Source organism: Gopherus evgoodei, chromosome 6 (assembly GCF_007399415.2).
Source record: "Gopherus evgoodei ecotype Sinaloan lineage chromosome 6, rGopEvg1_v1.p, whole genome shotgun sequence".
NCBI lineage: Eukaryota > Metazoa > Chordata > Testudines > Testudinidae > Gopherus > Gopherus evgoodei.
The window spans coordinates 58,689,242-58,703,104 of NC_044327.1; the positions used below are offsets into that span (position 1 = coordinate 58,689,242).

The 13,863-nt window shown below is 37.2% G+C and overlaps 1 protein-coding gene across 1 annotated transcript in view; it reads left to right on the forward strand.

The window, feature by feature from the left end:
* CEP120 (centrosomal protein 120) overlaps nucleotides 1–13,863 on the forward strand; it is a 67,652-nt gene that overhangs the window by 52,358 nt on the left and 1,431 nt on the right. Inside the window, 1 exon segment of the mRNA XM_030566431.1 lies at nucleotides 1,098–1,196. Within this exon segment, the coding sequence (XP_030422291.1) occupies nucleotides 1,098–1,196 (99 nt within the window).

Below are 13,863 nucleotides of genomic sequence, written 5' to 3' on the forward strand. Positions count from 1 at the left end.
GAATAGATGATTGCACATCACTTACCATTGGTTCTGGCTTGGCAGAGATATGACACAACTCTGCTAACCCATGGTGGAGCCACATATGTAGGCTTTCCATGACACAATAATTTTATGATACAATTTTACAAAATCATTCACAATTCAGAAATGATAAAATTAGCCATTCTGTTTGTATCACAACTTGTCAGATCAGATATGAGAGAATTTATACTGAAACTGGACAGATTTTTTGTTATCGTTTAATTAATAAAACTCCAACTCTGTATTGGCCACAATAATTAACTTGGTTCTTAATTTGAGACATTGAGGCAGCGCATTCCTGAAAATTAGCCAAATTGGCTTTAATGCAGGTATAACAGATTGCTTAGTGCATATAAAAATAAATATTTTTTTTATTCCCACTGGTGCCTAGTTGCTTCTGTATACTTTAAATATAGCCTGAACAAGTATTTGCCTATAATTGTAACTATCTCTTACCATGTTTTACCATTCTAATGTAATCTTCAAATATTTGTTTAGTTGGTTTTATATCTTGATCAATGATAAGTTAAACAACAAAATATTTTTGCAGTGTTCTATAGCAAATTTGCCTGTGTATAGAGGATAACAATGAAACCTAGGCCAACTTTCCTGATTCCCCCCCCCCCCCCCCAAATCAAAGGTCCAAATTCTGCCCTCTGAGACATATATTTGCTTTAGTAAGCTGCCTACACCTCTAAAGGCAAGATTTGGCCCTAAAAGTTTAGAGTGCCCCTTAAACTGGAATGCTAACAATTAGAGCTTATTATAGAAAAATGCATGTGTTTTTCACCGCTTTGAGACTTTAAAAAAAGTTTACATTAGCTGTCTTGGGGCTGAGATGGATCTAGTTCTTTTTGTATAGACTGCTAGACAATAAAAATAAGGCTATATTTTAAACAAGAAAATGTTCATGTGTCATAATATTTACATTAAATTACATAACAGCTTTAGATGATGTCGTATGTTATACTGCATAAGCACTTTTCTTGAACGGACTCTTTGTATGTATAATCTTTCCATGATTGTTACCACTAGTATAGTGTTTCAGCTGATATGATTTTAATCACCATAAGGTTGAACTTGAAAGAAAGTTGGAATCAGCTACCAAATCAAAGCTGCACTACAAGCAACAGTGGGCAAGGGCTCTGAAAGAACTTGCAAGACTAAAACAGGTATGTAAATAGGGTAGAGCACATGCACAATAAGGATGTAGTAGTCTTTTTCTTTGTGTTTCTATGATAAAAACTATTTTTTTAATATTATGTGCTAGTCATGCCTGCTATTGTTGCGTATTGATTTCCATTGTAACTACCAGTGTATGTTTAAAACGGTCAAAACTTTCCTAAACAGTCAGCTTTGGGCTGGAATTTTTTGCAAATGGGCTTTGTCTGACAGTCATTTTTAGCAAAATCTCTTCATCTATTTTTGAGTATAGGAAAAATGGAAAAATATCTATTGCCCAAAGTTTAAAAAAAGAATTCTGACTACACTTATTTTTACGGCTGAACAACTGACTGAAGTTTGGAACTTAAACTTGGACATAATTCTCATTGTAGACCAAGGTCTTTGCTTGGCTTGGAACTGGGGTGATTTAAAAAAAGAGAGGTTACTTCTGAGGATGCTCAGTAAGCATCTGCTGGAAAAAGTCAAAAAAATAAAAAGTTACAGTGGTTTATCTTGGCCATGGCGCACATCCTGTTTTTATATTTTATGCCAGAAACTGCAATATTTAACATATTTAACCATATTCAGCATTGAACCAGAAAAACAAGAATGAAAAATGCTATGCATGAATAATGCAGTTGAGTTAATGTCACTGTTAGACTCTGAACTGGCATTTCTTCTCTTTTACACCCTTACTTTAATTGTGCAACCTTAACATTGCATTCAGGACTGTTTTAAGAAAATCTAGAATGTCTCATTCAATAGTAGGGAGAAATAGAGCATTGATTCTGAACCTGCGCCATCACCACTAGCTGCAAAATCAAAAGAATTACTTGGAAAAGTTCTTTGCTGCCCGACCTCTTATGGAATTTGCCCCAAATTCCTTTACAATGTCAAATGGAAGGGTAGAGGTATAAATCATGTGTCCAGAAATACTGTGCAGTTGAGAAGTAGACTTTGTAATAGTGGATGGAGATTTCCTGCTAAACAGGAAGTGGCTACCTACAATGTACCTAACCTAGAGTTTTGTTTTAGTTAAATATCTCATTTTCCAGGTATCTCAGGTTATGATGGCATATCACTGTGAGTAAAGTTTGTAAACCATATTCTGTAGTACTGGAACATAAGCAATGAAACCCTCTTGAATTTTAATCTATTCCTGGTGGGGATGAGGTGCCCATGTATCTGAGGATCCATTATAGATTCATGTTTGACAGTATTAACTGAATTAAACCTTGTTGCATTAGTCTCTGGTTTTTGTGTGTTTAATTTTCTGTATTTTCCAACAGAAGTGTGACTGAGGGGTAAAAATTGCTTGTGTGTTTAAATACTTAAAAAAAAAATTTAAGGCTTACAAAGTCTACATCCTAACTGTAGTGTGTTGAATGAAGGGTAGAGGTAAGTACCCATCTTTGCTGCTGTTGGTTTGGAAGCATGCTTGTTTTTGTTTGTGTTTTTGGTTTTTTGCAAAACTGACTTAACAGGCATCGGTAGATCAGTTTACACTGTGACAGCTATATGGTCATAAAGAATACTTAGGCCCAGATTTTTAAAGGTATCTAGAAGCCTAAATTTCATTTGCAAAAGGGATATAGGTACTTTGGAGCCAAAAATCCCACTGTCAATAGAATTTTGGCTCCTAAATGCCTAAATCACTTTTGAAAAATAAATGTATGCTCCTAAATCAGTTGGGTATTTCAGTGTGGTATACTGCAACACCTACATACCTTTAAAAATCTGGGCCTTAGCTTTTAAAGAGTGATAGAATTTGTAGAATATTGCAGAATACAGCTAACTTAGAGAGATCCAGAAATCACAGGTTACACAATTTTTTCCTGTCTCTGAATTTTCCCATCAGTGATGCCAGTAGAGGTTTTTTTTGGTTGGTTTGTTTTTGTGGATTTTTCTGTGTTTGTCAGTGAGGCATTTAAAATCTCTCTTAAGCAAACATGTAGCAGCAGTTCCTTCATCCTCAGTAATGCATATACATGCCAGTATATTATTTTTCCTTTACTTACTGCCTTCTATAAATATCGTATGGTTTGTGCTTGCAGTAATTTAAGATTCCATAAGCACTTCCGTTAGGTACAGTCAAACACACTAGAAAAAGCAAGAATTTTACCAATTCCTAGATCAAAACAAAGCCTAATACATTTAAAGACTGAGGATTCAAACAAGGGTCTTCATTTTTCATACTCCATCTTCACCCCTGTTTCCCATCCTTTTTTTGCTTTGTAGAAGGGCTACTTTTCAAGGAGAGGCACTTCTAATTCACTCCAGCATTAAGGACACCCATCACAGAATAAATGAGCACCTCAGCTCCCTGAATCCAAGTCTAATTCAGCAGGACTCAATAACTCTTTGGATTATGTTCCCCTGCTTTTCCATTGCAAGGTTTTGATGTGTATGATCCAGGTTGCAGTATAAAAACTGCCTTCCCTGTTTTTCCATAAGATATGCAGTGGCATGAAGGGGGCTCTAATCTCCTCAGAATATAGACACCCAGGAGGAAAAGCAAGAAGGGGGGGCTAACTCACTCTTTTTCCTGCAGTACTAGAGATCTTTCTGGTGCAGTCCATAAAGGAGTAATCTAGCAGGATCTAGCAGAGACATTACTGAAGAATAGGCCAACCAGTTGCTCTCAGAAAATTACATCTGTGGATTGGAAAGGAAAGTCTACTGGATTGGGAAGGAGGAGGAGCTAGCTATTTGGATATCTGCTCAAAAGGAGACCCTTTCTGGATATGGGAAGGGATAAGCAGGATGCTGCTACTTCTCTACCTTTCCTTTCCTTCCCCCATGAAGAGAAAACACAATCTAATGAATAACTGAAGCTTCAGGAAGGTCCTTCAGTGAGAGTCCAATGATCTTGTTGGGAGGAGAGGAGAAATTTGGGTGCTAATCACAGAGGGTTATGGAGCCTAAGGCAGGGTCATTGTCAAAATCTTTGGATAAGCCAGTCAATTTGAGTGCCCAGATCTGAACTCAATGAATTTGAGATCCGAAATTCTCAGTGCTCTTTATTTTATAACTTACAGATAAATCAAAGAAATTAGTGCAATGTATATTTGATAATAGATAGAAAATCAAAGGTTCAGTTTTATGTGCTGTCCTCAGATTGTTCCTTTTGTCTAATTATTGTAGGTGTCAGAAATTAGCCCATAATATTTCTGAAGTACACCTCTTCCCCGATATAACTCTGTCCTCAGGAGCCAAAAAACCTTACCGCCTTATATCTGAAACTGTGTTATATCGAACTTGCTTTGATCCGCTGGAGCACGTAGCCCTGCCCCCCTGGAATGCTGCTTTACCACATTATAGCCGAATTCGTGTTATATTGGGTCGCATTATATCGGGGTAGAGGTGTACTTATGCATGACAGGGTGATCATTTGCCTCTAATCTTTTCATACCAGATGCTGGATTTCCCAAAGGAAGCACTAAAATGTCCTGCCTGTTTTTGTTTGTTTGTTTGTTTTCCCTTAAAAACTATTTAGATTCCTGTTAGATGCATTTCACCTTTAGTTCACTGGTTCAAGTCATGCCAGATGGGTAGTGACAAAAACCATCAGTAGATGATAAGTTTGGTAACTTTAAACTAGTGGTTCCAGTCCAGGACCAACTGAAACCCTTGTTAGATATCTGAACCATTTAAACTCCCCTAAAACTTTATCCCTGAAAGTAGTCCTCTTAAAATTAGATGGAGGCTTTTTTTGTGAGAAATAATATATTAATGCTTATATTACTATTGTTAATCCTATACTTTATTCTATTGATAAATAGGATTTAGTCAATCTGGCACTTCAAATTTATTTAAAAATTTAAAAAGCAAAACTGATCAGGAACCCGTGGACTGTGTCTGAATATAAATTTGGAAATTTAGTTGCCTTCAGGAATTCCACATCAGCTTTTAGTTCAGATAATTTGTGGAATTGCAATAGTTCATCCAATTTCTTGTTTAAATTGGATTAGTACCATATTAATTTTGTGTTGCCTTGGGTGAATAGCCACAGGGTTGTAATCTGTGCCAGTAATTTGTCACACCAAAGCCCTCTGGAGGACTATACAAAACATTTGTGTAGTGAGAATTAGACATTGAAAGACATATCTTAGATTGTTAATAAATGTTAATGACAGAACCCAGCTGGTAAGTCTTGGAAATGAGATCTAATGCTTTGTGCCCATTGCCAAAGAACTGTTTAAACAGAGTTTTCCATTACTCAAAGGTGACCTAGTACAGTCAATTTATGAAATAAAAAAGCATAATCAGCTGGCTGAGTATTTTTAGCAAAATGTTCTTTTCTTCTGATTTTTCAACTTTAAAAGTCCATATTTCCTTAATTATAGCATTTTCTTTTTCTTTGAGAACTAGTTATGTTAGAACACTGCTGTGATGGCTTTATATTCTGTAGAAAATGAAGTTTGTGCATTGTAACTTTGAAAATTTTGTTTTGACATTAAAAGGAAGAAGTTCTTAATTTCTCTCTATATCTAGAAATTTTGGATAATAAAACATAATACCAGTTATAACTAGAGAAAGGCCTGAAGCACACGGATGTTTGTGACATAGGCTCATCTTTAAATATGAAAACTACAAAATTACACATTTTAACAGATTTGATCATGGTGTATAAAGTTTATAAAATAGACTGTGGGTTTTCACAATATCATAAGGCCCCTCAGATCTTTCTCCTTCGTGCCCATTCCCATTTTTTCTTGAAGGTATTTATCGTAACTTTTTAATTTGTACTGCTTAACAAAATGTCTTACTCAAAATTAAGATCAAAAATTCAAAAATGTGCACATTTGGTGCATGTACGTGCATTTTTTTCCTTTACAACTCAAAGTTTTCAAATCTTGGCCTTTAAAATTTACCAACTTAGACCCAGATCCTGCAAAGATTTAGGCACGTGTAATTTTGCTCATGGAAGTAGAGCCATTAAAGTTAGTGGAACTACTCCTGTGCTGAGTTACACACGTTTAAGACTTTGCAGGCTCGAGATGTAAAATTTAACAAATGTTTGAGTGATGCAGGAAATCACTTTTTAAGAATAATGCAGCATATTACCATTGCAGCTGTAACTAGCAACAGTGTTTTATGTCAGTTTTGAAGGCTGATAATCTCCCTTTTCTGGTCTGGAAAATTAACAAAAACAATGTTTACGCTTAAAATTAGAATTATGTACATTTTGGGATAAGAGGTTTTATTGTAGGATTTAGGTCTCTTACCATATTTGTACTCTATGGATTTGTTCAAAGCAGAACTGATGGATTTGTTTAAAACAACACAGACCTTATTGGCTGACATCAGCTCTATCTTGTCCAGCCTCCTGCTTATCCACTCAGAGTAATTAATTTGATTAATTTATAAGTAATTTAGCCAAGGATGGGATGTAAATCTTTGTTTAAAAAAAAGAAAAAACAGATGGAGGTCCAAGTCTTGGTTAAAAACTGTGTCTTGAAACCATCCAGGCCCTCCTCCTGACTTGTCAGCTCTGGGTTATTTTCAGAAAACTTTACTTGAGTTCCTTAGCTTCAATCGTAATTTTTTTCCCACACACTTGCATGGTATGCGTGAGTGGGAGAGTGAATAGTGGCTGCTATTTAGCCATTGTTTAGTCTAGTGTATGTATGTTTACATCTCCCCTTTGGATTTATAGGCAGCTATGGCAAAATAGATTGTCCTCTTTTGACTGAAGAGCCTCTTAACTAGAGCACCTGGCAGCATGATGGGATTCTTTTACAATCTGATTATTTTTCTTTCTTACTGATTGATTAATTAATTAATGTTTAAATTACTGTAGTACCAAAGGCCCAAAATCATTATTTAGAGCCCCATTGTGAAAGGTACTGTGCAAACATTAAGAAGATATCATTCCTGCCCCAAAGGGCGTGCAATCTCAAGACACACAAAGAAATGAAGGATTGGGGAAAGAATATATTAGGCATAAATAATCAGAGGATTGGCGCACCTCTTGTTAACTATACATGTTTGGGGTTGTTTGTTTGTTTGTTTTTTGGTGGTGATATGGGGTCATTGGTGGAGTAAGGAGGAACAGCAAGAGTGCAGAGTTAACCTGAGGATAAGAACATGCAAAAGGAATAAATGATTATAGAGGGAGGAAAAGTGACGGGAAGGACAGGACAGCATGGAAGGCAGGGAGAGTGAGACTGTCAATATGAAGAGAGTGATAGAATGGTGTCGGATCAGATAACCAATGAACATCTGACAAAGTGGGTATTCACCCACGAAAGCTTATGCTCCAATACTTCTGTTAGTCTATAAGGTGCCACAGGACTCTGTCTCATTTTAAAAAAAAGAATCACTTCAGCAAATACAAAGTGTAGTGTGCTGACGTCCATGGGCGTCTGGGTCTTCTGAGGTTACCTTGTCCCACTGCCGCACTGGGGACTGTTGATATTTGAAGGCCTGGTATACCTGACTAGGGGTACCTTCAGTTCAGAGGCACTATCAGCCTTCATCTCCTACCACACTGCTGCTCCTCTTGCTTTTCTGCAGTTCCTACAGCAGCTGTAGTTCTCTGCTCTGCGAGCAGATATTCATTTGAGGATATATATTTCAGGAACGTTTCACACTTTTTCCAACCATTTAGTGAAACCAGTTAGACTGCTCCAGGGCTCAGTAACCATCTTCAGATTTTAAACTTCAAAATTTGATGATGTAATATAAAAATTACCCATCCAGGCAAAGTATCTGTCTAAGGCATACATCTGCCACATGAGGAGAGCAACAGCTCAGTAAGCAATGAGTGCAGTTTCAGACCTGAAAATACTCTTCAGTTTGTCCTCAGGTTAGGAGTATTACAAATGGAATGCTCAGATCAAATACATTTTTAAAATGTATTAACCATGTTTTTTCGTTTAAGATAAATTGGTAGAGAACATAGGTGCTGGAACTACGGGTGCTGGGGGTGCTTCCGTACCCTCTGGCTTGAGATTTCCATTATATACAGAGTTTACAGTTTGGTTCAATGGCTTTCAGCACCCCCACTATACAAATTGTTCAGCAACCCTACTAGAGGATATTTAATAATCGGATTAATGGTTGCATTAGAGTTACCTCAAAGTATCAGTGGCAGTATAAATTTTTGCAGTGGCAGTCCAAGTGTCATGATTTCAGCAACGGAAAATTGAGACCTTTTTTTCCTATTTCTTATTAATATGTAGAAGATTTATACTGAAAGTATTTAACATTATAGAAATTGCAAAAAATTAATTTTGTTCTTGTTTTGTCAATTAAGTGTGAGTAGTATGTAATATAGATACTGTAAATGAAGGTGAGAATGCTACATCATTTTATATATCTTTTCCTGGTTTCAAAAGATGTTTTTCACTAATTTCCATTAAAATTGAAATAATCCTACACAATAAACTACTTTTAGCACCAGTGATTACGGAGCTTGTTGCATAATTTGGTATTGAAAGTGTGATTGGGTTTTTGGTTATCTGAAAGAGCCTTTGATAAAGGGAAGCAATTTTCATTACCAAATAAGGGTAAAGAATCTTTCCTTCACCCTCCCTTCCCAAAATCTGAGTTTTACAAAGGATCCATTCTTTTTGTGACCTCTGATCTGGTCTAGTACTAAATCTTAGCTTTGAATTGTATCATACATAGTATGATTTTCACATACTGTATGCTAACTCTCCTATCCATATCAAACAAATAATGTACATTCTTTGACATCATTTTCCTTTATTGAAGAATTATATGGGGAGCTAGTTTCCATTTGTTCAGACTGTTTCATAAACAAATGTGATTTATGTATGTTCAGCATACAGATTGACAGACTATAAAGGATTACAAATAGCTATGTTGGGTAAATAATATTATGTAGTTTAGAATGTAGGTTTGCATTTTAAACTACATAATTACATTATACACCATAAATTGTCATTGTAGTCTATGGGATCACTTCCCATGTACTTTATGGATTTTTCAGGGGAAGATTGGTCTTAGATAGTTGTGATAAAGTAGTATTGAAAAAGGAGAAAAGGACAATGCTAAAAATATAAGTACATCTTCCAGTGACACATCTAGTCAGGTAATTCACATTATTGTTTTGTTTGATCCTCTTAAGGTATAAAAGTGCTTATTTTTTATTGTTTTTATAATAATCTAATATAAACCCACAAAAGTAATTAAATAAAAAATGACTGCAGTAAATATACCAGACTTGGTCTTCTACTGTGTGGAAGGATTGTATTGCAATAAGTTTAGTTAAGATTTGCTTATCTGATCAGAAATGTGTTACACAGAAATTATCATACTGTACCCAATTTACTAATCTTGACACTGCTGGGAAATACTGTCCCCAGCTGTCATTGGAGAAAAGATTCTTGGAGATCAATTCCCAGTTTGTGTGGACAAGAGGCACTTCAACACACTCAAATTAAACTATCTCCAGAGCCACACTGCAGCAGCTCCCTCTCTGTTCTCTGCCCATTTAGAAAAAATTGCTTTGTACAATCACCAATCAGCTCTGTTTCCACTTCCAGGGAAGTTTTGCTTCAGCCTGTTTGCAAGGCTGGAAGGCCTGATGCAACCCATCCTGCCAGGATGAAATGATCAATGCAGGACAAAGATAGTGTCATGTAGGCCTTGTTTCTCCACAAGGTCTCCCTCACAGTTACCTCCACAGACCCCATCTGTGACTGCTGTTTGGCTTGTCCCTCATTTGTGACCCTTATAAATGATTAGTAATTATTACCTGTATCAAGAAACTTCTAGACATGGGGGCTGTTAGCCCATTCCAGCATAAAAGAGGACTTCCAGACTGTCTTTTGACTAAGAAAGAATCTAGAGGTTTCTAGCCTTTTCCTAGTTTGTATCCACCCAGCCAAAGATGATTCTGGTCCATCAACCTAAAAAATGTGTACATTCACTTTCTAGCACACTTGAGTTTTCTTTGCTGTCGAAATGATACTACCAGCATGTTGTCTTGCCTTTTGTTGTGTCTTTGTTCCCAAGACACTGAAACTCCTGGTGATTGTACTGGGCAGCCTTAAATGGGAAGGTATCAGTTTATTGCATTACTTAGATAATCCTTATATGATGTTTCTTCTTTTCAGAGTGCTTCCTAGGTCCCCAACATGGTTCTTTCAGTTCTCCAAAGCCACTGCTTTATGCCAAACCTCAGCAAGAGCTCAGGCTTGCCTTTTGAGGAGCTTGGACCACCTAAGCGCCAGATCCTATTCTCACCTCAAGGAGGTGATTCTCCTCGGTGACACATTCCACACACTGAAGGATACAATCAAAATATTTCTGTTCATTCCATTCACAACCCTCTGATGCTTCCTTCACCTTCCATCCTCATGATATTCTGCGGTAATACAGATAATATTGTGTACAGACAGGCTTCACTCCTAACCTCTTCAGACCTTTTTGCTCTTTTGAGGAGACTACCAAGAAGAGAACTTAAATCTATACAACACCTTTCCAGCTTGTTTGTTTGCTGAGATGGTGAAAATTTTCCGATAATTAAGTGAAATCTCCCCCAGAATCTCTCTGTCTGAATCTTGAGAGAAACAAGTTTGAGGACCTAGGATACCCATCTGAGTTTCCTTTACATGACAGGAGCAGCAGTATAGAAGGAGGTTAGTTGAAGTATAGCTCGACCTAAGGACTATAGGATATTTCTTCTAGAAATTCACTCCTTCGTCAGAATCCATAGCAATCCTTTGGAACATATCAACTAAGCAGTTTGTATTGTGATACAGGTTTAAAGAGGAGAGAGAGGCCCTTGGAGCTCTTCTCTTCAGAATTCTGATCTGGGCTGAAAGAACATCATAATGTCATCCTCCTATATACAAGAAACTTTCAACATCTGGGCTAGTTCTCAAGCCAAAGGAGTAGGGTTCTCTGCAGGGTGCTGGCCTTCTAGGAAACCCCACAGGTAGACACAGCTGTACCCTACAGTCACAAAAATGGTCCAGTTGTTCCCAGACACTGGGTAAAGATGGCTTGGCACGTCAAATCTTCTCACTGCTGTGTTCAAGTGAGGTTCTTCTATACCTCTTTTATCATTGTTTAGGTAGCATCAACAAGAAAATCAGGTGGGACTAGATGAAGTAAATAATGGTGGTTGGGCATTCCACCTTTTAGTGGCAGCTGTTTCAAGGAGTTCTCTAACAAACCTCTTCAGACTTCCTGTTGTTGAGGGTCTTCTGAAAGGCCACATGGTCAGCTATTTGAACGCATGTTCCTAGACTCTTTTTTTCTATCTAGAGACGGAGAGGCTGAAACTTCCGGATTTACTCTATTCAGATGGTGGATAATCTCCTGAATATTCAGATGGTGGATAATCTCCTGAAGTCCAATCAAAACTGTACAACCAAGGTTTAACACTGTCTCTGTATGCAGCCTTATTTCCTCCTTTTAGTATTAATCTTAACACTGCCTTAATTGGAGGCTGACTTTATTTTCTCTTTCTCGTCTTTTCACAAAGACTAAGCTGCTTGCAGGTTCTAGTGGGAGCACCAAAAGCTTTGAGGATATATGGAAAAGCACTGGATCCTCCTCTCCATATTTCTAAACTTTTGTGCAGTCAAGATGATCAGACCAACCTTTTGACTTCTTACGTAGATGTAAATTTAATCTGGTCTTGCTGACATTGTACCAATCTCCATTTGAGCCCAGGATGATATGGTCATTGTTCTTTCTTACCATTGAAGTAACTTTTTTCTTAGGCATTTACCTCTTCCTGGAGATTAAATGAGTTTGGAGCTTTAACCATTAAGGAGAACCTTTCCTACAGTTCTTCTGGACAAAAGTAGAATTGTGAACAACTCTGGAAGTTTTGTCCCAAGTGAACTGAGCCTTTCACATTAATTAGGATGTTACTCTTCCGCCTTTTTACCTATTCTTTCCTACTGAAAGTTGCCTTTATGTGGATGCTGAGACCTATAAGTACTGTATCCTTCTACAGATTGTGTGCTCTGTTTCATATTGTGATATTAAAGAGGTCATAGTCTCTTTGCCCCATTGAATTTAATACCAAATGCCCCATTTCAGTAGGATTATTCACTATGTCCAAAACCCATATAGCAAAATAGACTTACTGTCCTTTGCTCCAGTCTGCAAGTCAGTAGGGAAACTACTTCTGCTTTAGTAAGCAGACATTCATCTAGCCTGTAAGTCAGCAGCTGGCTCATGGTAAGAGAGACATAGCGTTTTCATGAAGACATTTGCAGGGCTGCAACCTGGTAGTTGCTTCATTCATTTACTAATCATCACAAAATCTGTTCTTTCCTTGTTGGATACTCTCTCTTCAGTTGCTGGCACCTACAGGTTGCTGTCCTTTCCTAATTCTTCTCTTCTTTTCTGCTCGCTAGTGGTGCTAGGACTGGTGAATTACGTATACTGCACAAATAGATTTTATTAATGAAGTCAGACCGTGGAGAGTAAAACTCATGCAAAAAATGTAAAATTTTGCAAAGTCAAGCAAGCGCAAGTTAAGATGTGCCAGAATTAAGGGGGACCATGCAGTAAGGCGTAGTATTTAATAACGTGATCATATGTTGTTTTTTCCCTCCAGGACCCCTGCCTATTGTAGTGTACAGGATGGACTGTGTGCAGTAAATGAAGCAGGGTTATGTAGAGCATTAGTCAGAAGACAAGAGGAAACGAAAGGATAGTCCTTGTTAAGGCAATTGAATATCACCAAGAAGAATTAGGTTTTGTCCCTTGTTCTGCTATAAAATGTAATATTTGATGCTGGGCAAGGCACTATATCTTAGATTATGGGACTTTGAAAAACCCATTTAGGAATTGAACGAAGTTTTTAAAAAATGTATATTGAGTTAATTTTTGTTCCATTTTTCCCCCTCTGGGCTTTTATTCAGAGTTTAAAAATTGAATAAATGTAAGAAGAAATCTAAATATTTAGATTTTCACCCCTGACTTTCTAAGAGCTTGTCTACGTGAACATTTAGTTTGCAGCAAGCTGGCGTGTGAATCTACCCCACACTATCCTCCAGCACCTTAAATGTCCAGTTCATTAATGTGGCTTGATCTACACACTTTGAAACAGGAGCAGATTAAAGCACGCTATCTGTTAGTGCATATCAACAGGATCCACAATGACAGTGTATGACAGGCTATTGCGGGGTAGATTCACATCCCAGCTTGCAGCGAACTAAATGTTCATGTAGACATGCCCTAAGACTGGATACCAGTTTAAAAAGTAGTTCTTTTCACAATATAAATTTATCTCTGCCGAACAAAACTTTGTGGTGCTATGCATAGCAGGGCTAGTAGGGGGAGAGAGTCGCATACAGTTAACTTAGGGCTTTGAAATATTAATTCTCACTGTATTGAATTTTTGTGCGTACAATTTTATGTCTAGGTATTTATATAACCCCTGTTACTGTAGCTACTTGAGCGGTATTTAAGACACTAGTCTGTGTTTCAGTTTAAGCAATATCTTCAGACTCTTGCACACCACCTCTAAATATACCCCTTGGATAGTCTGCTACTAGTTGAGCTAGTACTTTTGCCCTCAGCTTCAGTTGCAATCTGTTGTGGACAAATGTTTAGTGTGATCTTGACTGAGGCAATCTTTTGCCTCAATCTTATTCATTGTGACCAACATCAGAATTAATCTCATATCTACATTAAATATTTTGTATTGACTTGTGCTACTTAGTTACGGTTTCC